This window comes from Beta vulgaris, chromosome 9 (genome assembly GCF_026745355.1).
Source record: "Beta vulgaris subsp. vulgaris cultivar EL10 chromosome 9, EL10.2, whole genome shotgun sequence".
NCBI lineage: Eukaryota > Viridiplantae > Streptophyta > Magnoliopsida > Caryophyllales > Amaranthaceae > Beta > Beta vulgaris.
Genome location: NC_079210.1, coordinates 26,500,913 through 26,528,890, shown reverse-complemented (window position 1 = coordinate 26,528,890; position 27,978 = coordinate 26,500,913). Strand labels below are relative to the sequence as shown.

The 27,978-nt window shown below is 36.2% G+C and overlaps 2 protein-coding genes across 6 annotated transcripts; one reads left to right on the top strand and one right to left on the bottom strand.

Annotated features, from left to right (window-relative positions):
• Positions 1-760: 760 nt before the first annotated feature.
• On the top strand, positions 761-19,310 carry LOC104903447 (NAC domain-containing protein 73). 2 transcript variants are annotated; one of them, XM_010691482.4, is made up of 3 exons: positions 761-1,277; positions 1,442-1,640; positions 18,566-19,310. In XM_010691482.4, exons 1-3 carry the CDS (start codon positions 1,155-1,157, stop codon positions 19,060-19,062), a joined length of 819 nt encoding a protein of 272 aa, XP_010689784.1. In that variant the 5' UTR covers positions 761-1,154; the 3' UTR covers positions 19,063-19,310. The 2 variants fall into 2 exon arrangements, with proteins under 2 accessions (XP_010689784.1, XP_048491797.1); XM_048635840.2 differs by having other exon boundaries at positions 1,141-1,277; positions 1,473-1,640.
• On the bottom strand, positions 18,230-27,978 carry LOC104903446 (uncharacterized). Of its 4 annotated transcripts, XR_007269500.2 has the most exons (4): positions 27,161-27,978; positions 23,585-23,676; positions 19,609-19,729; positions 18,230-19,154 (listed from the first exon to the last, which is right to left on the bottom strand). XR_007269500.2 is itself a non-coding variant. In XM_048635841.2 (3 exons), exons 1-2 carry the CDS (start codon positions 27,838-27,840, stop codon positions 23,634-23,636), a joined length of 723 nt encoding a protein of 240 aa, XP_048491798.1. In that variant the 5' UTR covers positions 27,841-27,978; the 3' UTR covers positions 18,230-19,154; positions 23,585-23,633. The 4 variants fall into 4 exon arrangements, 3 of the variants coding, with proteins under 3 accessions (XP_048491798.1, XP_048491799.1, XP_010689781.2); XM_048635841.2 differs by lacking the exon at positions 19,609-19,729; XM_048635842.2 differs by lacking the exon at positions 19,609-19,729 and having other exon boundaries at positions 18,230-19,092.

Below are 27,978 nucleotides of genomic sequence, written 5' to 3'. Positions count from 1 at the left end.
TGAATACCACATCGAATTTCAAGGCTTTGCCCACAGTTCCAATCCTTATTCTAATAATATGTTGTCAAATCCTCTTGTGGTGGCGGTGGGCCTTCAAGACTGTTGTCTTCTAAGTTGTACCCTTAAATTTTTCTTATGAGTTGGTGTGTACTACATGCTATTATCTTAGCAAGTATTTGTCATAGGACCAATTTTCTCTCCTAATAAAAAAACAATATGACCTGTAATTATTCTGCTAATGATATACACATCCACCTTACCCATTCGGGAAAGGAGAAAAAATGGTTTTAGGTTTAAAAAAACTCACCTTTAGTTTGAGGAGGTCTGAATCAATTTTTGGTGAAGTGGAGTAAGAGAGATTTCTTGCTTGGAAATAAAGTGTGTAGATGAGGAAATATATTTTAATGGTAGTTGCTAAATATAAACTTTCATACTCCAAATTAGATCCATGTGTAGTATTTGCTTGTGATGTTCATGTCTTTAACTTCATGTACACTCTATAGCGTGACATAAGAACTGAAAGGTCTCTCTTTCTCTCTCTAATTTGACAGCCCTCTTCTCTCATTCAATAGGTTGCCTCATCCTCACTCAACTTACATATATAAAAAGTAATATTATACACTGTATCTAAATCTTTTGGTTGTTTTCACTAAATTTTCAGCTTCTTTACGTCTAGTTTTTCACAAATCAAACGACACAATGTTAAAAGACTCTTTAGCCAAGAACCAATATAATTTTTATCCTCTTTCTTCTAAGTAATATATACATATATATATGTATGTATTACAAACTTAAGATCCAAGCAAAATATGATATCTTCCGTTTTCACTCCCACTTTATTTTTTTGAGTAACTTATCATGCTTCAAAGAAGCTCCTAAAACATTTCCATTATGTTCTGATACTCATTTAAAAGGGTTATATTATGGGGAATTAAATACCTTCCTTCCCAGAACACACTATTATCAGCAAATAAAGCTAGATCACCTCCATTAAAAGGATACAAAGTCTTTTGCTTTCTTCTCCTTCTCGCCGAAACTTCCTTTTTTTAAGCTTAATAATCTCATCATAGGATGAACATTTAACAAGCAAAAACTGAATATACATGAGAAATTCCAGAAATAGAACAACTATACAATTATAATTTATCATCATCATGACTTGGTGCAACGAAAGCAATGACATTGAAACTGTGGATAAAAATGCAGCAACTTCAAGGAGTGATACAAGAGTCAAATTTTGCCCTTCATGCGGTCATCAGATCAAATGCCAACAACAGGTTTACTATAATTACTTTCAAAGTTTATTATCATAGTATTAACAATTAGCTTGTGGCACGAAAGTTATAGCGAGGAAATAGCCGGGGTTTTGGAAACGTAAAATCTTATGTCTCAACCAAAAACTTATTTGATAAATTATGTATGTGCATGGATTTGTTATCAGGGAAGAATAAATGATTTGCCTGGTTTGCCAGCGGGTGTGAGATTTGATCCAACAGACCAAGAACTAATTCAGCATTTGGAAGGGAAAGTGAGACCTGATGATGAGACTTCTCGTGGATTACACCCTCTCATTGATGAGTTTATCCCTACGCTTGAAGGGGAAAATGGGATTTGCTACACCCATCCTGAAAAATTACCAGGTAGATAATTACACTATTTTTAATGTACTTTCTTGTTAGTTTACATTACTAATTTGTTTATTATCCGATATTTGGTAGTTGGTAGTTGCCTTTGTGAGTATACCATTCAAAACAATAAGTATTGTGCTGTGTAGAGAGTAGAGACTGGGCAATGAGAGGAGAATATAAATGACTTATCCGAAATCTGAAGATAAATCCAACTACAAAAATCATAAAAGTAATCCAAATTAATTTAAAATATTGAACTAAATGGATGATACTTGGCGTCGATACATCTAGGGAAAATTGATACCATTGTTCTTAACTGACTGGGACATATTTCCATATTATTTTCATGTTCTCGCTTTCTTTATGAATAATCCTTAATTTTGATATACCTTCTCATATTGCTAGCTTCCCCCGATCTCTATCATACAAGGGAAGGGGAAAGAAAGATGGTGTCCCCCTCTAAAAATACTAAATTACCCTTAATGACTTAATAGATTGAAAAATTAACAAAAGAAAACAATTTGAGAATCCTTTTTCATTTCAACTTGTGATTCGAAACAAGTTAAAAATGAAATATGCATCAAATATTTCAATCAAAAAATTAAATGAAAAAAATATCTTGACCTTTTTTTATACGAGAAGATGGTATAAATGATGTCCACCTGAAAAGTCTGAAACACTCATTAGCTTTGATACTATTTAATTCAATCAAACCAACTCATTATGTATATTATTTTCGTTCAAAATCCAGTCACATATAATTAATATTAAAATAAAGACACTCACAACCATTGCTAGTTTTTACATTAGCGAATTAATATTACTAAAGTAATCTAACTATTAATCTTTTATATTATAAGCGTAATCATAATTATAGTACGGATGGAGTATATAATAGAATAACAAGTTTTGAAATTAATGCATGCACCGTGAGCATATAACACACGCGTTGTTTGCATATAATGCTATCATGTATCATATTCTAATTGGTCATGGTAGTTTTCTACAAGGAAATTGAAGGAGAAGGTGAAAAATGAAATTTTAGAATTTAGAACCAAAAAAAGGAAAGAAAATAACTTTTTTAGGGATAGGAGAGAAATTTAACTTAGACAATAGGTAATATGTCACTTGGGATCAATGTTAGAATGATGCCTAAACTTGGGATCATTCAAAAGTAACTTAAAAATTCGGAGTCATGATTTAACTTTTTTGCATATATCAATCATAACAAAGTCTTATGTATAATTGTTATACAATAATTTAGGTAAAGTTTCCCTCAACACCACAAACTATGTCACTGGTGCACTCAGCGCCATTAACTTTGACTAGAAACCAAAACAACGCAAATTACTGGTCTGGGTGTACCGAGGGTCATAAATGACGTCGAACTAACTTTTCTCTACACATTTTCACATGACTTAGGTTTCTAATCAATGAAAAAGATAGGACAAATGAAAGATAAAGGGGAAAATGAGAAAAAAGTTGACATGAATTCCTTGTCATCGTCGGCAAGAAAAGTTAGCTCTAATATCATTTACGACACTCATTACCCATAGGCCAATAGTTTGGTATGTTTTGGGTACTAGTCAAAGTTAGTGGTGATTGGTGCATCCTCACCATAGTTTGTGGCGTTTAGGCCAATTTTGCTAATAATTTATTTTGTAACAAATTATTCACACTTTTGTGAATTTTCATGATTTCTTCAGCAATTTCAGTGGCGCACGATCATTTTCATCTTCTCAAACTCGATTTTCTATCTCCTGTTCCATTCCTAATTTCTCTCTCCATAAACTAGTCTCAAATCCCTAATCGCCTCCTTCTCTTGCATCGCAACAATCACTTCACTGGCATTTCTGACAAATCCGCATTACAAATCGCCATTTAATATTTTTCGATATTTCTTCTTGAATTTTTCAAAGATTTCTTCACTTCTTCTCCGCAAGTAGGAACATGCACCCATAAGGATGGTGTACCCTCTGCTAAACGACGTAGATTTAGTATTTTAAGAGTCTGTGATTTTATGAAAAATGTTGTTATTTGTTTACTTAAATTTTGCAACTTGTTTTATTTTTTTTAAAGAATAAGTTGTTAGTGATATTCCTTTTTTCAAATTTAAATTTAAGAGGTATGTTCTTTTAATTTAAATTAGATATTCATTTAAAAAATATTCTTTTCATTACCACCTATGTTCTTTTAATATTGGATATTTACACGCTCTTTAATAATTTATTTTTCCCGATGCACAATGAGAAATGTGCAACTTCGTGCATAATTCATGTCTTGCATCCTCTGACGCCATTAAAATTGCAAAATAAGGTGTAAAATTGTGTAGCCATAACCCTAGAATTTGAGATCGAAGATTCCAAACATAAATTTTGAATGATAGACAAATTATGTTCATTCGTTCGTTCAGAGGAGGGAGAAAGTAGGATTCTCTCGTTTCTGAATGAATCAATCTAGAGTTCCGATAAAGTGTAAGATTGCTGCTAGAATTTGTATGAAGCCTAGAGCAATAATCGTCATGTATGCATGCTCCTATCTTGAAGTAAGTAGAAAGGACAATTCCTCTGTCTGTCTCTGTACCATATAGGAATTTGCCATTGTTTAATAATTCGAGCTTTTCTTTGTTTTCTCCCTCCTCTCTAGAGATTGAGATTGGTTTGCTGCAACTACATATGAAGAGGAGATCATTTTTACTATTGCTACTTGTGAAAACAAATAGAATGAAAACAACAAAAGACCACAAAGAGAAGTAAAACAAGAATAGGATGCATGAAGAGAATTATTGCAGAAGAGGAGATTTGAGATTTCACAAATGATTTGATTTGTGATGTCAGAAATTAGGGTTTTACAAAAAATGAATTAACTGGAAAACTCAACACTTTTGAGTTTTTAGTGGAACTTTGAGGGGAGACTAGAGTGGATTTATAATGGAATTCAAATTGGATTTTTATGTGATGTCACAATAAAAAAAATGGTGAATTTTAGTTTATGCGTGGAGTGTGGATGAAATTAAGAGTGGTGGTCAAAATTAGGAACGGGTTGGAATTGGTTTCCTATCAAAAAGATATAATAATGATACAAGTTTGCTAAAAAAAACATAAAATTTAGTCTCCCCTCATTAGACGGCACTAGTGCAGCCTCGAGGCTGCCTCACGAATGGCATCCAAAGTATGCTGGATTCTAATGTCAACTATCTTCCTGGAGTCCAAGTACTGAACCAATGAAATAAAGTCCGTAGTAAGTAAAACATTTGGGTACCTATTCGTTCGAGCCAATTAATGGCGTTAAGACAAGCGACAACCTCATTATATAGAGCGAAGGCAGCATAAAGAAATATCGCTTGTCGTTGTAAGCATTGCATTTGATGGTTTAAGACGACCTAAGTGGCTCCTCCGAAACCTGTGTTCAAATCCCATGAGCCATCAAGTTGGATTACGATATCCAGGTTTCCTGCTGTCGTTGTCCTATGTTTGTGAGAATGAAACCCGGAGGGGGAAGGTAGTGAGGGTCAGGAGGTGGGTGAGTTGGCTGAGGCACTTCAAGGATGTATTGTTGGTGTTGCATATCACTTTCCCGCTTATGCAATTAGTGTTTGTAAGGTAGCACGGACTTACCTGTCAATTTGATCATTCCTCGTTTTCCAGACGGCCCAGAGAGTACCAAGAAACGTAGACAATCAGGTACGATAAAAACCATCGTCCTTAATAAATTTTTCGATCCAATATTCGAGCCAAGAGGCCACGGAGAATAGAGGATAAACATGGGGTAGTAGTTAAATACTATTTCCTTCTCATGCTTCAATTGCTAGATGACATAACCTAAAAATGTGTTGGGAATCCTCATCATTATGCAAATAAGTCAGATATTGGTTTGAGATAGTTATCCCTCTATGATAGAGGTTGGACGAGGTGGCTAGGAAATTGTGCCAGAGTTTCCAAATAAACATTTTCCATTTTGGCATGATGTTCAACCCCCAGATGTGACGAAAGAATTTCGTGTTTGCTGGAGTTGTCATGTTGCAAGTTTCTTTTTGTTGGTGTTGTAATAAAATTCCATAACCTATTTTTGTTGAATATTCCCTGGAACGCGTAAAAGGCCAGTAGGGGACATCTCTCACATCAGGTCCAAAGGGGAGTTCGATACCCTTTATGTGTCGAGCATCAATAGGACTGAATATTTTATTGACTTTTCGAACGTCCCAGTCTTGGTTATGAGGAAGAATGAGATTGGCGACATTAGTGCATGCAGCTTCTCGTAATGAAACGCAATCCCGAAAAATGGGAATCTTTATGTTAACCCAGGCTTGAAGCAGCTTTGGTAGAGCATCCGTTGCCTACTTTCCAAGCAAGTAGACTACAAAGTTTGGCTAGCCATTAGAAGACCTTTACGACCCAACGATAGATTGTGCGTAGTCAACCTGACCCAGGAACTACTTTGATTAGTCGAATGGAAAACCTTAGATAGGAGAAGCTGTGGGTGGTGATAAGTACGCCATACTTTTTTCATAAGGAGTGCCTTGTTAAAACAACCAATGTTATGAAAACCCAAACCTCCTTGCCCACGAGGTTGGTGCATAACCTCCTTTTTCTTCCAATGAATCCCTTTTTTAGTATGATTTCGCGAGAAGAACTGAGCAATCATTGCATCTAATTTGTGAACTATAGTAGCTTGAACCGAAAAGATAGATGATTGTTTCATAATGGTAGCCACCAGAATAGTGTTAATAATTATTAACTTAGTCGATTGAGATAAAGTGCAATGATTCCAGAGAGAGATCTTGTTAGAAATTGTATCCAGTAGAGGAGTGAAGTGTTGGACTTTTGAACCTTGGATATCAATTGATGACCCCAAATATTTCCCGAGCGAGGAATGGGCCTCTATTTGAAGGATACTTTTGTAAGTTTGTCGATGGTCAGAGGGCATATTGGGCTAAACTTCACAAAATATTTCTAAAAATTAAGCATCTGACCCGAAATATTACAAAACCTTGTGATGGTGGCTTAAGAGCAGTACAACCTTCATTGACGCTCGGAAGAAAAATAGTGCGTCGTCGGCAAAAAATAGATGAGATATCGTAGGATCCTGTTTACCTATTTTGATGCCTTAGAGTTAACGGATATCAGTAGGAAGAATAGTCATTCTAGAGAGGATATCCATGCAAAATAGAAATAGATAAGGTGAGAGAGGATCACCCTGTCGCAGGCCACATTGTGCCAAGAACGCTTGAGTTGCAACCCCATTTATAAGAAATCTGTAGAAAACCGTCGAAATACATTGTTAAACCATTTGTATCTAATCTTAAGGGAGCCCATATGCTGTTAAAATTTTTATAATGAACAATCAGCTAACCTTGTCATATGGTTTGTTCATATCTAGTTTCAGCGCAGCTCGATGATGAAGACCTGATCTTTGCTTGTTTATAATATGAGTCAGCTCATGAGATATCAAGATATTATCATCCATGTGGTGACACGGAACAAACACATTCTGAGTGTCAACAATTAAACTAGAAATAAGTGCTTCATTCTGCGAACCATACATTTCACAATACACTTATAAATTACGTTACAAAGAGTAATTGGGCGAAAAGGGCTTACAAAGGGGTGTTTTTTCAGAATCAGGATCAATAGAGTTATGTACCATTCTTTCAAAAGATATCCGGAGGAGAAGAATCGTTTAACAGCTTCTATGACAGAGGGACTAATATATTCCCAACGAATTTTGAAAAATTCCGAAGGAAAACCATCGAGTCCCGGAGATTTATCGTTTGCAATATTAAAAATTGCATCTCAAATTTCTTGGTCTGTAATAGGAGAAAGCAGTGCATGTTGGTCCTGGTCCGAGATATGCGGCAAGTGAAGCTCATGCAATATTGGATCAATATCCGAACCATGCTGCTGATTGTCAAGCTTGGTTCCAGACAACGGCTGAAAAATACTCCTGAAATAATCTTGGAGCATTAAAGCGATATCTTATGGGTTATCCATCCATTCCCCAACCGTGTTACAAATCATGTAAATAAAGTTTTGTTATTTCTTTTGCTGGAGTCTATTGAACAGGAACTTTAAAGGAATGTCCCCAAATTTTAGATGACGATCTTTAAGTCATTGTTGCCAGTATGTAGTGGCGAGTGATGCCTCCTACATTAAAGCTCGTTGGCGATTCACCAGAGATACGCCTTGGGTAATAGTTTGCACTTGGTTACCTTGCTCTTGTAGTTCATCAAAGATGCTCCTCCAATTAACTTCCCAAAACAAACGTTTATTGAGACACTAGGCTTTGAGCCGAGTGCGAAGGAGACCCAATTTCTTTGATAAAATATACATAAGAGAGCCCGCAATAGACATTTGTCAAATTTCATGTAAGATGCCAATTACCTCTTGATGTCGTAAACACCAATTCTCAATTTGATAAGGGCGACGATGCTTGAGATTTGGAGGTGACGTTTGTAACCAGATGGGAGCTGGTTGGAATGGATAGTTGGGAAGTTTTGAAGAATAGTAAACGGGAACTCATCGAACCAGTCCAAGTGAGGCGTAAGCTTTATCCAATCTCTCCATAATAAGATCTCATGCATCCCTGTTGTTAGACCAAGTATAACATGGCCCGTGAAATGGAATATCCCGCAAATTGAGATCATGTTTCTAGTTGGTTATCTCTTCCCAACGTCCAATTAAGTCTCCCCCCCCCCCTAATTTGTCGGAGTAGTTATCCACTTGATTTATATCACCAATTATTACGTAATTTGTATACTGATGTAACATTTGATACAAGGCATCCCATAAATCCGACATATGCTCTACTTGAGGCTCTCCATACAAGAGAAGGGAGTGCCACATCTTTCCATTCATAGTTATTGTTTTACATAGCACATAGTTCCTATAACTTACACCCACATCCATAACAAAAGGACCCCATCAAAAAACTACTAAACCCCCTAGTATCTACAACATCAACTCTACAACAAGATGCAGGACTAGTTGATCTAAGTAATTTAGCAACATTATCTACATTGGTTTTGGTTTCCTAAAGGAACGAAAAATATGGATGATACTCGAAAGTAGCCACCGAAGGTACTGAATTGTCGGACTATTCCTATCATTTAGTCCTCGAAAATTCAAGGAAATTTCATTGGGACTTTGGTGGTTGATCAGGGTCAACCACCTCCCTCTCAACATCAATTTTCGGTAAAGTCACATTCAAACTCAAGTGCAGCACCATTTCATTATCTTTAGTAAACTGGTCTGTGTATTAATCTATTGAAGATGTTGCAACATTCTTTCTCTTCTTTAGGCTCCAGTCAGCAATTGGTTGTTGAGGTGAGGTTTTAGCGTGCCGTTTTTTCACCCTATGCTAAGAGATGTTGCTATCTGGTTCTGCCCTGAAAGCTTCTGCCATCTCTAGATCAGTTATAATTTTGCCTCAAATTCTCGAATTTTGTTGACCGCATTGTATATTGAAACCCCCTTTAGCATCCCATTCCTCCATCTTGCGTTTATGTCGCTTTAATTTAGCCTGGAATTCATCCCCTTCAAACCTGATGTAGTTGCTGACAGATTGACTCTTTATGGAAGGAGCATTACTTCTCTTTTTTCCTATAAACATTGAAGCAGAACAATGGAGCACCAGCACTATGCTTCTCTCGGGGACATCTTGTTGGTAATTACCTGGAGTATACATTGGGGAGCAACTGAAATGTCATCTGGGTCGACTTGTTCATTTCTTGGATGATGATTTGTATTATTGTCCTGCAAAATAGAATTAAAAAAGTATGCAACAATAGGGGGTGAAATCCTAAACCTACTATTAATGAAATGAGAAATATCTCGAAGCTCATCTGGTTCATTGTTTCACGGAGTTTGTTGATCCAGCCCATTAGTATTTAAAGTTGGTAATTCACCCCTTTTTTTTTACTAAAAACCTCATGGGCTCATTCCAGCCAGTTGTTGGGCCCCGCTTCTTAAGGCCCTGGAGGCCTGATGGCCCAGCCCTCATTGACCACATCTTCCAAGGTATTTAGGGGATTGTGAGGTTTCTGTTCAGTGGCTTGGTAAACTGGGCTAGCAACCCTTTTAGCTTTAATGGACCCACAGAAGTTACTCACTACCGTCGCAGATCTTTGAGCCTAACTTGACAACCTCAACTGCTGAAAAAGGCTTCTTCTCGCAGCATTATTCCTATTCAGGTTATAGGCTTGAGATGAGAGTGGGTCATTACTAGTTTGATTTGGCAAGAGGTTTAAGTCTAGGTTTGTAGATAGAGGGGTAGACTCAAGTTCTTCACGTTGTGGTGGGTTAACTGAAGCATTAGTCCATACCTAGCCCAAACCGCTGGCCCGTGGAAGGGGTGATGTTTTCCTCCCACCTAATAGGTGTTCTGTTTTGTGTCGAGGCATTGGACAAATCAGGTGGTGGGTTTATGTGGTTTTGTGAATATCTAAATAATATTGGTGGTTATAGCCTAAGTTGGGAGGTCGAAAATCTGGAGTGGCATCATAAAAATCCTCATGCGAACTTTTCGATTCTCCATGGTCATGAAGGTAAAGATGGGGTACATATAAGGGTCAAATTGGGGGGAGGGTTAAGATGTGGTAGAATATTATATAAATTAATACGAGGGTTTCGATGGACGAACCTGTCGCTCAGACCTCTTACCATGTTGGTATAAAGTGGAACGCACTCGTGTCTTTGTAGAACTGTCTTCCCATCTTCCTCAAAGCCCCTCACGCGTCTTTGAATAATTCTACGAGCGTCATATGCTGATAAATGGCATTGACTAGTGTTGTGTCCCACACAACCACAATCTTTGCAAAATTTGAAAATGCCTTCATATCTAAAATAAATCCACGAGACTCGGTCTCCATTAATAGGGAGGAAGCATCCTGGAATTAAGGATTGGGCAAGATCAATGATGATTTTTGCTCTTAGATATGGCTTTTGCAGCAGACCTAGGCCATATTTATCAATAGATTTGACAAGCCCTACATGGCTTAGAATCCTCACTGTCCATTTGTTATCAAGATAACCAAAAGGGAGATCATGAACGCGAACCCAAATACGGCCCATATTAAAGTTAATACTGGTTGGAACTTTGTTTGCTGAGCTAGGCCTAAAAGTTATAAGCTTGCCATCTATAAAGGTGGTGTTGAGGTACAAAATCGCATCTTTGTCGGTTACATTTTCACATTCGAAAATGATGTATGGACCTGTACGATAGACGCGGATAGGTTCACGTGTTTCCCAGTGGTTGTCGACAATATTGTAAATGTAGCTGGATTTCGAGGGGGAGTTATCGAAAAACATTCCAACAATTGCATGTGACCAGTTTATGGATTGAGGATTAAAATAATTTAGAGGGTATTGGATGAGTATGCTCATCCTTTGAATGTTGGTTTGTTGGTGAGGTGATGATTTGGACCATTTTGGTTCGCTGAGTTATGATTCTGATGATTGTTCATAGCTTGAAATTTAAGCAGCTAAGTAAAGGTACAGTTTGAAGTGTAGTGCGAATTGATGAGGGAGGGTTGGATCTAGTCGTATGTTAAAAAAGGAAGATTTTAGCGGTTATTTCCAGATTTGCTGCTAATTTGTTCCCCACGCAGATTGCATGATCAACATCTGGCAAGCTAAGTAAAGGTACAGTTTGAAGTGTAGTGCGAATTGATGAGGGAGGGTTGGATCTAGTCGTATGTTAAAAAAGGAAGATTTTAGCGGTTATTTCCAGATTTGCTGCTAATTTGTTCCCCACGCAGATTGCATGATCAACATCTGGCAAGCTGGGGAAGATTCGCAGAATTAAAGCGGTGTCTGGGTGAGTTTGTCGGCTGAAAAAAGTGGGGTTCACAAAGTGTGAGGAGAAATTCTCTAGAGAGAGAAAGTTCCTAATGTACTAGGTTTTGTGTAACTGTTTATTGTCTTTTGCATTCTTCTAGAGAACCTATATTGTAGTCGATATGGTTTTCTCTTTTTTCTTTTTTTTTTCATAAATTAGATACATTTTCATGATCTATATATTATTATCTATAATCTATTATCTATAATAATGATATATATACTTCCTCCATTTCAAATTAAACTAGTTATTAGGCCCGGGCTATGCTCCGGGTAAGAAAAAATTTCATTTATTAATATAATACTTTATGATAATAACAATAAACACAACTTAGCCTAGTGGTTAAGACTTTAGTATATGTACTTGAGGTCTCGGGATCAAACTCTGTACTACACAATTTCTAATTTTTTTTATTATACATAGATTACATGAACTAAAACCCCTAGGGGTAGTACTGTGGTGGTCAACACTGCTTTTAAATGGTTTATGCATACATAATTAATTTTAATGAACATGCAAATTTATTTATTTTTAAGGATGCAAGGGATATGTTTAATAACATTAACTGTGGAAACATAGATCACTAAAAGAAGTTAGATGAGATGGTGATTCTTTGAAAACCCGTATATAAGGTCAGGGGTTCGAGCCCAAGCTTCAGCATATTTATTTTTAAAATAATGACCACTTGACTTTATTGGTTAATAGACACGTGGCGAAATTCTGGTGGCAGGAGGAGGGTGCCACGTGGCGCATCGACGTTGTTACGCACGCCTTTTAATATATTAGTATAGATGCAACAATTTGAATGGCACATTCTCCTAGACAAAATTTCTTAAGTTGAGATTAAAAAGTAAAGGCATGTGATTCACTTAATATGGAAAGAGAAATTAGGACCAACTTAATATGGTGTACTTAAATAAGGCTTAATTAGTTTTAGTAAGTGTATATTTGTAATTTCCCACTCAAAAATTTTACCAAGAATAGAAAAAATTAAAATTTTGCATTTCAATTAAAATTGTCGTTTATGGAAACCATTTCATTTAATTCGGAACGAAGGAAGTATTAAACAAAATCCTAAATTATCATTTCATGTTATGTTGCTTCATTATCTCCTCATTTCCATTTCATAAATCAACTTTACAAAGATATCTAATTGAATGCGATTATCAATCCTATCTTTTTTCTTATTTAATTTATAAGAACTGTGATTTGATGGAAACTAAAAAATAATATCTTCAAAATATCTCAAAAATAAGTTGAACTTAATTAACGAAAATATTTAAATTATTTGTTGACTCAAGCAATAAAAAATAAAAATATCATTAAATTCACTTCATTCGTTCCATTATTATTGCAACATAAAAACCAAAATCTCATTGGCTCATTTTTCAAAACAATCATGTGAATAGGAGAGAGATAGAAATAGATAAAAGGTGGGACTTGTGTGATCATAAGAGAGATATAAAGATAAGATATTACTAAATAAAGAAACATTCCAATTAATATGAAACATAAAATTTGGAAAGATATAAATAGTTGAATATAATTTTTGAAAAGTATCTTCTATGTTATAGCTATAACTACAAATCAAATACTTCCTCTGTTTCATAATTCTCGCTACACTTTTCATTGTGGGAAGTTTCACATTACTTGCTACGCTTCCTTTTTGATCAATAAACTCTCTCTATCTCTCTCCTCTCACATGGGCCCCTTTTCTTTTTACTCTCTACCTCTCTCTTCTTCAAATATTGCCTAGGTGCCCGTGAATTGAAAAGTGTAGCGAATAATATGAAACGGATTGTAATAGTCCTGTTTTTAAGAATGTATCTTTAAAAGTTAATTATAATTATTAAGTTAATTATGTTCCGAAAACTTTTATTTTATTTGAATTGTGGAGTATTATTTTTATATTCGTGGTGCAATGTAATATATTTAATTATGTCTAAGTTTATAAAGTTATTACTATTATAAAAGAGCAATTTGGAGAATAATCTTCGTATCAAGTCGCGTAGCCATGCATAGCCGCCGCCAGCAAGAGAAACTTCAGTAAATACAAGGGACAATGATATCAACCCTGGTACAAGCCATAGCAAACCTGATTGGCTGATTTTAGTATGAAGGTTGGACCTTTGATACCATTTGCAGCGAGCATGTTAGAAATAGACTAAAAAACCAATAATTCAGTGGGGGAAACGAGGGATACAAACCTATAAGGACCTGTTTGGTTGTTTTTTGGACTTGGAAACGGATTGAGGTAATGGACTCACTTTTAATATATTTGGTTGGGTTGCTAACTTATTTCACACCCTTACTAGCGCAATTCCATTAATTTGAAACCCCCCTCTCACCAGAGGAAACAAAATCTGTTACCTTCCACAAACACTTCACCTCACTATTGCTCCTCTGTTCACACCTATCTCCTTCGTTCGTCTCCTCGGTTCGCATCTCTCTCTCCCCTCTCTCTTTCTCCTCTGTTCGCACCTCTCTCTCTCCTCGTACCCCTCTCTCTCCTCTATCTATCTCTCTCCTTTGTTCGCACCCCTCTCTCTCTCCTTCATGTCTTCAAACACAAATCCAAAAAAAAAAAAAATAGGTTTTCCAATTTACAAAAATTCGTTGAATTTCTCTGTTAAAATTTCAACACTTTCACTCAAATCAACAATGGCAGATGTCCAAATCGGTGGTATAATCGAAGCGATTGGCGAAAATTCAAGTTTGATGTTACATGCTTGAAAAAGAAAGTATAAACCAAGCTTCAAAACAAGGAATAACAAGAATAAGCAAAGATCTCTTACCATAATTTTAGGAAAGGAAGTATAATTCAAATTCGAAAATAACTACGGTATAATCGAACTTGAAGAACTGCTTGGTTACTCTTTTTGTCTTGATTTTGGTTATCATTTTGTGATTTTGGAGAAATAGATTCGTGAATCTTGGTGTTGATTTGTGGTTTTTGGACGGTTGATTGATTTTGGTTGATTCTTTTTATTAATATTTTGTAAGTCTTTTTCTTAAATTTTCATATTGTAATTTTTTTGTCTGTTTTTTTTTTTTTTTTTTTTTTTTTGCTTTTTTCTGAATTCTGATTTGTGGATGTAAATGGTATAATTGAATTTGGGTATATCGATTTTGTTTGACTCATGAAATGGGATTAAATTATTTTGATGTGGGTAGAAAATTATCGTGTTCTAGAAAGTTATAATTATTTGGGTATTATGATAATATTAAAAAATGTGAATCCATTTGAAATGTGAACCAAACAATGAGAAAGGGAGTCGTAGAAAAATAATTCGATTCCTCAGTTAAAACAAACAAATGTTAAAATAACAGATTTCATTGTCATTCCACCCCTTATCTCCATTCCACTCCATTTCCATTTCCTAATTCGAACCGAACGACCACTCAGTCTACCCATTTGATCTCTTCAAGATAGGAATCAAAAGATGGCCTTCAAGGAAAAACTACAAAATTTATCCATGTACATGCCATGATCTTTCAAACCAAACAAGAAAGAAGGCACCAGGTTTGGAGAAATGAAGAAGTATCCAATAATTACTCACATTTCAAGGTAATCAACATCACCTTTGAGAAATTTCCAATTAGATTTTGTGTGAGCAATAATAGTTATAAGATCAATAGGATCACCAACATTTTTCCAACTAGACAAGTCTTAGAAAGCTCCTCATATCTAATTGGACTTGAAGAATCGAGCTCATCTAAATAACAGGGTTAGGGAAGAAGGTAAGGTCATTAATACTTCATAGTTTCACATTATATGCTAATTTCACTAATACTTTACAAGAGGTTACAAAGTCCTAGTACACAATAGAGTACACAAAGCTGAGTTTCCATTTTTCTTTTACTAAAATCAAATGTTTTTCTTTTTGATTCTTGTATTAGCTCTCCTTTGTTTTACTAATTAGTTATTAAGCCCGGGCTATGCCTTGGGTAAGAAAAAAATTCATTTATTAATATAATACTTTATGATAACAACATTAAATACAACTTAGTCTAGTGGTTAAGACTTTAGTATATGTACTTGAGCTCTTTGGATCAAACCCTTATACTACACAATTTCTAAAACTTTTTATTGCACATGGATTACATGAACTTAAACTCTTCTCCTAGGAAGAGCGCCTCGTGGAATAGTTTCTTGTTTATGCACACCTTTTAATATATTTGTATAAATTATTCTTGAAATTGCAATGATTTAATGATAAAGATCTATTTGAATTTCATCATCTTCACCAATCTTGTATATGCTTAATTATTAAGAACTATTAATTGTATGTCATGCCTAGTAAAATAATAAAAGGTTAGATTCCCTCGAACCAAATGACCACTCAGTCTACCCACTTGTTTAATCTTCAATCAATGCCTGAAATAGATTTTGGGTGCAAGCTAACAAAAATTAGCATATACTCCCTCCATTATTTATTAAATGCAACAATTAGATTTTTACACCATCCACACAGAACCCCTTCATAATCAATTGCGATTTTTTTTACGAAAAAATGTAGTCATATAGACTCATCTCGGTATATACTTTTAATATATCAACTTTTTAAATTTTTTTAGGAAAAATTGTCAAGAATAAGTCAACATTTAATTCATCTACTAAAAACAAGTCAACCTTTAGATTATCTTTGAATAAATCAACCTCTAATACCAATTTGATTTTAACAAATCCTTGCCTATTATTAACATATTTAACCACTTAAATATGGTACGTGTAACTATTCAAAAGAACGAGGGAGAAAACAAAACGAAATTAAAAATTACAAGAAAGAAAAAAGTCAGATTATTTGTAATTTAACTTGTTTAAAATTGATAAGTACTAAAAGTAGACTTTCATAAAATAATCAAAAAGATGTCTTATTTTTAGCGAACATGACAAATATTAACTTATTCTTGACAATTATTCCTATTTTTTACTAAAAGATAGTTAAAGATACTAATGATTAAAATTATACATTGACAAGCGTGAAAATTCAAATATAACAATTAATAAAGAACAAAACTCATTTGAATTACTGTATATTTGCTATTAGGGTTGAGTGGAGAGCATAATGGTAGTAGATTTAGGCGCTCATAGCCTAGTCCATACCTTTACACTCGTATCCAATATATGGTTCATCAACAATAAATTTATATGCGTTAGGGAGGTCTAGAGAGTGAGAATTTGTCCCTTAGAGCATCAGCAATGGCTTGGTTGGTCTTGGTTGGTCTTGGAGCTTTTTTCTTTCTCTCTCCTTCCCTCCTTACACCTCACATCCCACTAAAACTCCAACCAACTCATCTTTTTTTTGTCACAATCCCAAACTTACGCCATATGTGTTCAACCAAGTTATTTTTTAGTGAGATGTGAGTTTCCGCATCTCGCATCTCAGATCTTCTCTCCATGTATGCACCTAAATTTCGCGCATCGAGTCTTCCGTTGTGCACAACGAATGAATCTTCTCCGACTTGGTTAGATAACCCCTCATTATTATGAGTTTGAAGCTGATCATATTCGTTTGGATCTCGGTAATTTTGATAAGTATCACGCTCATCTTCAACAATCATATTGTGCATGATGATACATGCCATGATTATTTTCCACAATATGTCTTTATCCCACGCGAGAGCGGGTTTACGAATAATTGCAAATCTAGCTTGCAATACTCCAAATGCACGCTCTACATCTTTTCTAACAGCTTCTTGATGTTGTGTGAATAGTCTTTGTTTGGGGCTTTGGAAAAACATAAACATTCTTTGAAATTCTGGATTTTGTAGCACACTTGGATCGAATTGGAAATTATTTTGGGGATTTTGTGTGTGGTTTGGATTATTTTGGGAGTAATTAGGATTATTTGAATCCATAATATTGACTTACTTTAAGTAATATTAGGTAGAGAGCTAATTAGATAAAAAATATATTAGGAAGAGGTGTTGTAAAATATATGAAATTTGGGCTCAATTTATAGATAAAAATATTTTATAGCCGTTATTGTAATTTTTTTTTTTAATTTTAACGTCATTTTTTTTTTTACCGTTACAAAATTTGTAACGTTACAAATTACTGTTTTATGGAAACATAAATTTGTAACGTTACAAAAGCTGGCGGAAGGCACACTTGGCAGCAACTGATTTGCTGCTCAGTGGCATCTGATGCGCGTCAGAGCCACTGACAGCTCATCAGTCACTTTTCCCCACACGCAAGATGAAACGGCACACTTTGCTTGCTTTCTTCCGCCTTCTCACCCTTCAACCCAGCGTTTCATGCTTTTTTTCACCAGTTTACTTCGCCACGTGGCGGCTCGTTATTAGCTGTGTGCACGCCATCCGAGGGGCTGTTGGTCTGGAATTCTAGACCAACCAGCTCCAAGGACCAAGTGTCCCAATGGTTAGACTAAGTAAAGCTAGCTTTACTTTTTGCTAGACCAACTAAAACCAAGCCATTGTAGATGCTCTTATGTCATAATAGTCCCTTCGATTGTATTGCTTTATCAAGTCCAAATAAGATTCTTGAGCCTTTTTCTAAAGATCCATTGATAGCGATATGCGTGACGTGCAACAATACGTCTTTTGTATCCTATTTCTAGGTTGTGCATCTATCACTATTTGTACTCATTCCGTCCCAATTTATCGTGCTTGTTTCTCATTTTACAGTATTTGTATTAGAACAATAATTGTTTACATTGGAAAGTACAAATATTAGACATTACTACAACTTTCCAGGTAAAAATGAATACAAAACATGACTACAAAAATGTTTGATGAGGACATTTTGGAACAAAGTACCATTTCAAAAATAGCAATAAGAACATTTTCATACACCCAAAATGGCATACAAGCATGATAAATTAGAACAGAGGGAGTAATTACAATTAACAATTTGCTTGACAAGTGATAATCTATGACAAGGAACACAAGTTTTCTGTGGTATTGTTTTCAAAGTCTTGGAGGTAGTTAAGAGGATTTCTATTAGTGTGTCGGACAGGAAATTAAGCAAAGAAGGAAGAAATCGCTCACAGCCCTCCAATTTCTACCGAGCCATGTGTCAATGTCACACAAGAAAGATAGTAGATGATGTAGCATAATTTAATATAAACATCTTGCAGGAGTAAGAAAAGACGGACAAGTTCGTCACTTCTTCCACCGGCCTTCCAAAGCATACACAACAGGGACAAGAAAGAGAAGGAAAGTCCATACAGACGATGATGGCAGCGAAACCCGGTGGCACAAAACAGGCAAGACCCGACCAGTCCTCAACGATGGTAGAGTAAGAGGCTACAAGAAGATATTAGTGCTCTACACAAACTATGGCAAGCAGAAAAAACCTCAAAAGACTAACTGGGTAATGCATCAATATCACTTGGGTGTCGATGAGGAAGAAAAAGATGGGGAAATAGTAGTCTCTAAAGTCTTCTATCAAACACAGCCTAGACAATGTGGATCCATTTTGAAGATAAACGGACGTGTATCAAACCCGAGTCCAAGAAACGAATTGGGTGAATGTTACAGTCATTCCTCTATCATTTCGTTTGAGCAAAAAAGCAATAGCAATACCAAAGGAAGTGCTTCAACAGCTATGTTTCCATTTTGCTGTCCTCGATAGCTTCTCAATCAACAGGCACATCTTCTGCGCCTAAAAATGAACATAATTATAGGTGCAAGGACTAAGAAGACTCCTGACTTATTTCCCGAACTCTGCATCAATAGGACATATATTCATGTGTAAGTGTACATAGGTACTGTAATAAGGACTGATTTGAGGTACACAACTGTTTCAAAACAGCATTAAATTGACGGTCTGACTGGTAGTTGGTCGTAAATGGAAGTAATGATAATTCTTTTTTATTGTAATTTTGTAAGGGAGGTCCCAAGTCAATATCCATGGTAATAGTACTTCACCAAAAAAACATCTATTTTCTTCTTAAAAGTCAATTTTATCCATTACCACTTGGATAGGTGGTATTGAATGAGAACAAAATTTTATGACGAAAAAACAGAAATGAAGTTTCAACCATGGTAAATTGACATGAGATTGTTCTTGCAAGATTACACTAAATTTTATTACCCTTACCATCCTCTATATCGGTTACATATGAGCCGTAAATGAAATAAAGAGAAAAACTAACTACACTATTTATGTAATAATTACCCCTTTTCCTCAAACTACATCAGCAGTCAAATCTTGTAATAATCCAAAGAGATTTTCGCAATAAAACAATTGCTGATCAACTAGCAGAATGCTATCTACAGAAGAATTTCAGGCAATCTACCTGAAAAACACCACAGCAGTAACATCTAAGACGGGGCTCACTTAAAGGTGCTGATACACTATACTACACAAAAGAAAACTCTAGCACAAGAGCAATCAAACCCACAGCTAGAGCTTGTTGAATTCCTTTCCCATTCCCCCTCATTATTCCGTGTCCCAAATTGAAGTTCCACTTGGACTTATATTGTTGATCATCATTGATTGCAATTACATAATAAGATAAGAGCTTTTGCAGAACCAGAGCACTTTAGGGTACAGGTAAACATTAAATATAGATCCCAGTTGTCTGGGAATCCTATTTTTCTAAAAGGGTAAGTGCAATGATTTTCTTTCTCTTTATAGAAAGAGCGTTTGTCATGAAAACCACTATATTTCTCTGCTCTGATCTGTAATAGTACTCCAGTCTTGTGTACTCAAATATTCTCAAGCTTCCTAGTCCAAAGAGTATAACAGCTAACATAAAAGTTACTAGTGGGGATCTAGTAGAGGCAGGAATCTAGTGGTTGCAGAAAACCTATTTTCTGGGGTAAAGGGTAAATGCTATAACAGCATGTGAAGGTGCATGTTCAAATCGTGCTATGTTCTTCAAACAATCATGAAGATAAACCGCAAACAAAAAAAACTCTCCTGGCAAGGATTTACTACGCAGAGCATAAATCAGCCTACTTAAGATGCTAGAAGAAATGAGTTCAAGAGCCATTTGTCATGGTCTAGTTTGGTTTGGTTAAAGCAGGTCAGTAATTACAGGATGGAATTGTCATGCAGCTATGTAGAGGTAAATTTCGCCTTCGCAAAAGTAAATGGTCTCACTCGAATACTCTGAAAATAAAGGAGGCGTTGAATCCCCTGACAAGAAAAGAGGCGTGCAGCCCACAGGTTGGTAGAGAGATCATGGTTGCATGGGAAAGAGAATGGAATACAACGCTCATTAGAGACATCTTTTAGCCCAGCGCGCCAACAGGATTTCGGCCCAACAGTTCCACTTTAATAAATAGAGAATATAATGAAGCTCGGTGTGTCAAATCTGAATATGCTTTTTTATTATATCAGAGGCAGCAGGTTTCACAAGGGACTAAGAGATTGTGAAGCAAGTTTTTGTAGTTAAATATTCCCTAGACGAAAATTATTCATTTGGAAGATGATCAACACTGCTCCACCACAAATATTAGAATAAAAAAGGGGTGGCTAAATTTGTTGATCCAAAATGTGTATTGCAGGAACAACGTGATGCATCAACTGAGCACTTATTAAGAGCCTGCCCCATCTCATCTATGATCTAGAGGGCTAACAACATGGGTATTTATCCAGCGGCAAACTATATTGTCACCACAAATATTAGAATAATGCATGCTCCGTTTCTCTGGACTAAAAGGAGCAGTATAGCTTTGGAGAAATTGACAAATGAAATTCTTGTTGACTTCTAATGGAAGGAGATTTAACCCCCGTAAATTACGAATCTATCAGAAGGAAGCAACTCATAAGGTCTCAACAGAAGAGGTGGATGCAGCATAGAATATTATTTATTAACAAGCAGGAGTACACAAAAAAGTACAGCGGCAGTTGGAAAGGAAAGGGAGAGAAGAGTGAACTTGCATTTTCCTTTCAAATCTTTCCAACATTGGGAGGATTTGGTTTATTAAGGTGGGAGGGGAAACGACTCCTATTTCTTTACCCCCGTATTGTATCCAAGCAAGGGAAAATGTATCCTTCCCTTTCCCTTCTCTCCCTTAACCTCCAAATTTCCCTATCCAAACAATCTATAGGGTCCCAAAAGCTGGATAAATATTTGAAAAGCATGGTGAGGCAATGCAAGCTCGTCTCCTCTTCAAGGAGAAGCAAAAGCAGATTTTGATGCTCATAAGGAAACTGAGAGAATTAGGAGAAAGTGGAAATCCTGACAGATAGTATCAATATGGCGTGCCGTGAGCGGGATTGACTCCAGAAATTTCCTCCTTAATACTAAATATATTAAAGGCTATATAGTTCTTTTCAGTTTTTAAATAAAAAAAAGTTGATTAGTTACCGCCAAATAATAAAATTTACAAGAATAGGATCAGCTCAGAAAGTGCGTCAAGTCAACTCCTTACGCAAACCAGTCAACCAACTTGCCTCAACATCACCTGCACTTAACTGGCAATAATGTGCCAAGACACCAAATTCAACTTTATTCGTGCAAGTTAACCACCCCACCCCTCCCGAAGAGAAGTAAAAGGCCTTCCACCTCGTGCAAGTTAACCACCCCACCCCTCCCCAGGAAAAGTAAAAGGTCTTCCACTCAACACCAATTCAAAAACTAGAGCTCAAGACCCCTAAAGAAGAAACATTTGTCAAGCCTTTCAATAGGTGACTTTGTCAATAACTGCCTTCTAAAAGTAATTTTAAATTCAGAACCAAATGCCAACTTATATTTATTTTTGATACCTTTTCTCATTTTCCAGTAGGTTTGGCTATCAAATTACACCATTAAATCTACTTCTACCGCTTTGTTCGTTTTCTTCTAATCAGTAGATATGATTATGAATAAAAACCAAGAAAAGCTAAAACAATCTTTGGAAAAGCACAAAAGGTATCAAAAAGTAAATCTAAGTTGCCTATCAAGCCTTAATTTATAACGTTTTTTCGAAGAGGCTGTAAATGACAAAATTAAATGAAGAAAGTCAACTCATTAAGATAATGTCATAGCATGGCGTTTTTCTATATAATGTCATGAAAGTCGAGCAATTAGATATTCCCGTATGCATCTAGTTACGACATCAGAAATTTGATAATCCACATGAAAGTAAACTGAACACGTAAGTCTCTATTCTACCTTCATTTCATGTCAACAAACTCATAGCAAGCATTCCTTCAAAAAAAAGAACTCATAGCAAGCACAACTAAATGCAAATATGAATATCTTACTTCTGTTGTGGACACTTTTGGATGATTTGCCAAGCCACACTCTACCATCCCCATTAAATAATTTTGGGCCTTCAAGTCACTTGCATTATTCCATAAACCCTATGTTCTACCTAGTTAAAGTCTCTTGAAGCGTACCACAAAGAAACCTAAAATTCAAGTCATTGCCAATTTAAAAACAACATATCACAAGAACTAAATGTTCTAAAATGCTGATTTTCCCACTCGCAGAAGAAACCAGTCAAATTGACAACATGGAGATTCACGAAACATAGAAGCCTAGAAATTGTTTGTATGACAGGAAAGTATATAGGCAACGACTAGTCTTATATGACCACAATTATGAAAATGAAATATTTACTTACCAAAAAGAAAAGGCATATAAAAATAATAGAAAAGGTTTGACAAACTGCAAACAAAGCAGTCTCCGAATTCCAGAATGCAAGTCAGCAGAAGAATTGAGAATTATACATATTTGGAAGACATATGTATGTAAATGAACCTTATTAAACCTTAAACACCTAGAATAATGTATTCAGTGCCATAACCTGATAGCTGTCCAGTTCACCGTCCACTTAAAGCCTAGGAAAAGGCACTATCAGTTCCATAGCATAATAGATATCAGTCCACTGAAAAGCCTAGAAAAGGCACCATCAGTTCCATATAATAGATGTCCATTTTACCATCCATTACATCTATATATATATCATAAGAAACATAACCTATTACTTCAGCTAAACCTATATGCTCACAAACTCTAGGAAAGGTCCTATATAAGAGTATTTAACCTAAAACTTAACCTATAACTTTATGCTCACACAATAGTACAACTCCTTTATGGAAGAAACGGCTTCACCTTCATTTCTAGGCACAGTGAAGTCAATATTAAGGTAGTGGTATGCTGAAAGTACACTATTTGGATATTGATTATTCCAAGATTCCAAGTACATGATGATACCTGAGTCAACCTGCACACCGTAGCAGGAACGTTCTTTTTAAGCTCTCGTTCAAGAAGAAGTACTCTCCTTATCAACAGCTGGTATTCCGGCTCTGCAATAGTCATATGTAGGTGCATAAAAACTACTGCATATTAAAGGCAAAGGGAATTTGTATTCTTTGTATTTCAGTAAGTAATTGATAAGATTATTAAGTTGTCAAAACAGAAATGCAATGAGCATAAGATCTGCATCAACAACACCAAAGCAAGGACCACCAGATCACATAAAGTTTTTAATACAACAACAAAGCCTTAGCGCCAAAATGATTTTTGGTCGGCTAACATGAATCGTCATAGGAGATCGTCACCGTGACTAATGAAACAAGAAAAGAACTAGAAGTTAAAAAGAATAAACAAGGAAGAGGGAGAAAGTGAAATTAAAAAAAGTAAAATAAGAAGAAAAAAAATTATATAAAATAACATACAAGGTAAGAAAAATAAGAAAAGTTAAAAAAGAAAAATGTAAGGATAAATAAATTAAATATCTATAGAAGAAAGACAAGAAAAGACGAAGAGAAAAAAAAAAACTTGTAAGGAAAACAAATGAAAAGGTTAGAGAAAACCTTAAGAATGGGCATACGTAAAGAATGTTCAATGCAAAAGATTTGCAAAACGCGAGAAGTAAACTAAAGAGGGGTCAAAAGGGAAGATGTATGAAGTCAAGCCAAGTCAAGTCATCAACATATATTCTCTCCCTCCAATTTACCCTACCCAACACCATATTTTCCTCAATCCCAAGTACTCATTACGTTCCAATCACCTTCATCCATGTGTTCTTAGGTCTTCCCCTACCCCTTTTACAACCATATCATTTTGCCACCTTTCTAGCCTCCTAACCAAGGCATCACTTTGTCTCCGTCTTACATGTCCAAACCATCTTAAACAATTCTTCATCTTAAACTCAATCAGTGTAACCCCTACTTTCTTCCTAATAATCTTATTCCTCAATCTATCCTTTCTTTTACCCACACATCCAACGTAGAATACGCATCTCCGCCACATTCATTTTATGCACCTAACAATATTTCACAGCACAACATTTTGTGTCTTACAACAATGTAGGTTTAGTTGTCGAGCACTAGGATTTTCCGTTTTTGGGGATGCCTGGATCACATAGGAACCCCGTGGCACTCTTCCACTTCAACCAACCTGCTTTGATTCTACGAGCCATATCAACATCCAATACCCCATCCTTTTGGATAATAGATCCTAAATATAGGAAGAATTCCGAACCTTTGGACCATCTTCCCATCTAAGATAATCACCCCTGCCTATATGTTTCGACCCCACTAAAGTTACACTCCTAATATTTCGTCTTGTTTCTATTTAACCTAAAACCTCGAGAATCCAAAGTTTATCTCCATAATTCCAACTTACTTTCCACTCCTTTTGTTTCATCAATCAACACAATATCCTCTCCTAACATCATGCACCAAGGTATATCGTCTTGCAATTGACCTCGTCAATTCATCCATGCCTATAGCAAAAAGAAATGGGCTAAGTGTGGAACCTTGATGTACTCCAATCATAATGGGGAACTCTTCGGTCTTTCCAACACTAGTTTGCACACTCGTGCTAACTCCCTCATACATGTCCTTAATGATATCAATATATTTCAACGAGTTCCTTTCCTTCTTAAAGCCCACCAAAGAATTTCCCTCGGTACCTTATCATACGCCTTCTTCAAATCAATGAAAACAATATGTAAATCTGTCTTTTAATCTCGATAGTTCTCCATTAGTTGTCTTATAAGATGAATGTCCTCCATAGTGGATCTCCATGGCATAAATCCAAGCTAGTTCTCCGAGATCTTTACACTTCTCCCTAAACTTTGCTTAATAACTCGCTCCTCAAGTTTCATAGTATGGCTCATTAGTTTGATCCTTAGATAGTTGGCACAAGCTTGGACGTTACCCTTGTTCTTGTACAATGGGATGATAGTATAGTACTTTTCCTCCACTCTAATGGCATCCTATTACTTCTCCAATCTTGTTGAAAAGAGTTGTTAGCCATTCGACCCCCTCTCCCCAAAGCATCTCCAGACCTTGATAAGTGTGCCATCAGGGTCCCACTACCCTCTCCAATCCGATTTTATTCAATGTCATTTTGAATTATTCGCATAAACTCTCGGTTAATAATATCATGAGGGATACTTGTATCTCCAATATCGCGCTTTTGATCTTCGTTGAATAGTTTATCAAAGCAGAACCTCCATCTATCCTTAATTTCCTTCTCTCGAACCAAAACTTTTTCGTCAACATCATTCACATACTTTATCATTCCAATGTCTCGCTTCTTTTCCTTTTCCCCTTCTTTTGTATCCAATCTTGTTTAAAGGTCCTGATAACCTTTGCTCTAGCCTATCTTACGGCCTTCTTTGCTTCCCTTTCAGTCTCCTTATACTTCTCGTAGTTCTCAGCACTTCCACATTTCAAAAAAAATTACCACCAAGTAAACAGATAATCAGAATCAGATCATCAGAAATACCAAGCAATCACCTATTAGCTTTTTTTCATGCTTTAGGCCTCGTAGTTGAACACTACAGGAGTTACCATGTACCATTCGACTTACAATTACCTCTTAGGCTCTTACAGTTGAAAGAATGTCCATCTCTTCTGACCACCAGATAAGAAAGATAATAGCAGCAACTGAGCTCTACAATTTTCAATGACTTGATGTACCATAGCAAACTCTAAGCCGAAAGTTGCTTTGAAAGCTCATACACAAAGTCATCTGATCCATGAGAGCATTAACGTCGGTTAATCTAAATTACCTTTTAAGAGTTGCGAGTCTTGTGACTATTAACCATTTCTCTAAGCACGCCATTAAAGATAAGCATACATATTTACTTAAACTACATATAGTCACTCCATGCTCAGACCAACAGCAACAAACACAAGCCTCCATACAATTTAACATCAAAGCCATTTATCCATCCCTTGCTCCTCATCATACAACACTCCCATAAGAAACAATCGAATTTCATCAAACTTTTCTACTGTACAACACATTGTTATTGCTTCAACTACGCTTTGCACATTAATCTTTGTTTTCCAAAATCCAAATCAAAAGACAGAAATAAATACACACATACAATCACATATCCATATATCATCAAATAACTCATTAAAACAAAATTCAACATGCACCCAAAATAATCCAAATTCCCCTCAAATTAGCTTACCACAAAAAAAACCCAAAATTAAAAAAAGTTGTCAAGTACAACCAAATTGTCTAGAATCGAATAAGGAAAAAAAATGATAAATACATCCCTAAAAGCCTAGCATTAATCATAACTAAATATCAATAACACCGATTGATACATGATTTGTCATAAATTCCTAAACTGAAAATGAAAATAGCATTCAACAAATTAAGGTAAATGGACGGACCAAGGAAAATGATATATACAGCCCAAAAGGCCTGACATTAATCAATAGCTAACATTAATAACAAAAACCGATGCATGATTGGTAAACCCCAGAAGAAAAACAGTATTGAACAAATCAAGGTAAATAAATCGGTGATCGATCTTACACAATTGAAGTCTTGTTTTTCCTGAAAATATAAACATCAGTCTCCTCATAATTATACTCAGGATGCAAATCCTCACGCGGCACCTTCTCAATTTGAAAAAACTCCCTACAAAGTTTCCAGAACAACTCATCAGCTTCAGGCGACCTCAACTGATACCCAAGCAATACAACCCCGTCTTCCGCCATCATTTCAAGCATCGTTTGCACCAATGGCCGCACCGTCTCCTCCAAGTACACCACATCAGTAGCCACAACAACATCAAAGGGAGGCGAGAGGGCCTTCATTTGGGCCGAGTTGGCCCAGTACAACTGGGCTGTCTTGAGGGACTTCTTCAGCACGGGCTTGTTCTTTCTTAAGTTGTGCTTTAGGGCTGGCATGACTGGGGCTATGTCGGTGAGGATAACATCGGTTAAGCCCAAGAGGTAGAGGCCCATTCCAGCGACGCCGCATCCTGTGCCCAGTTCGATACCGCGTTTGGCGCGGAAATCAAGAAGGTCGGAGTACGGGTTCGGGTTCGGGTTTCTGGGGTTTGAGGGGGACCAGCGGTCGGCGAATTTGACGAGGACAAGGGAACCGGCCCATACGGAGGTGCCGACGTGCATGGAGCCATTGTCTTGTTGGAGAGAGAGATTGGTGTTGCTGACGGGGAGGTCGATCACCGGTGAGTCTGTGAATTTCATGCTTTCTGATGGGTTGGTGGTGGGAGCAGAAAGCACAACGCCACAGCCCACCTGCACAGACCGTCTAGCGAGTGAGATATCAGAACTTTGACTCCTACTAGGGGTGTGATTAAACAGTTAGAGTTATGGTTCAAACCA

Excerpts from the sequence above, each read along its gene's own strand:
- LOC104903447 (XM_010691482.4), top strand. The coding sequence starts at position 1,155 with ATGACTTGGTGCAACGAAAGCAATGACATTGAAACTGTGGATAAAAAT. Across the intron at positions 1,278-1,441 it reads AGATCAAATGCCAACAACAG|GGAAGAATAAATGATTTGCC; the intron begins GTTTACTATAAT and ends ATTTGTTATCAG. Across the intron at positions 1,641-18,565 it reads CCATCCTGAAAAATTACCAG|GAGTAAGAAAAGACGGACAA; the intron begins GTAGATAATTAC and ends AACATCTTGCAG.
- LOC104903446 (XM_048635841.2), bottom strand. The coding sequence starts at position 27,840 with ATGAAATTCACAGACTCACCGGTGATCGACCTCCCCGTCAGCAACACC. Across the intron at positions 23,677-27,160 it reads AAAAACAAGACTTCAATTGT|AGCCGGAATACCAGCTGTTG; the intron begins GTAAGATCGATC and ends TGACTATTGCAG.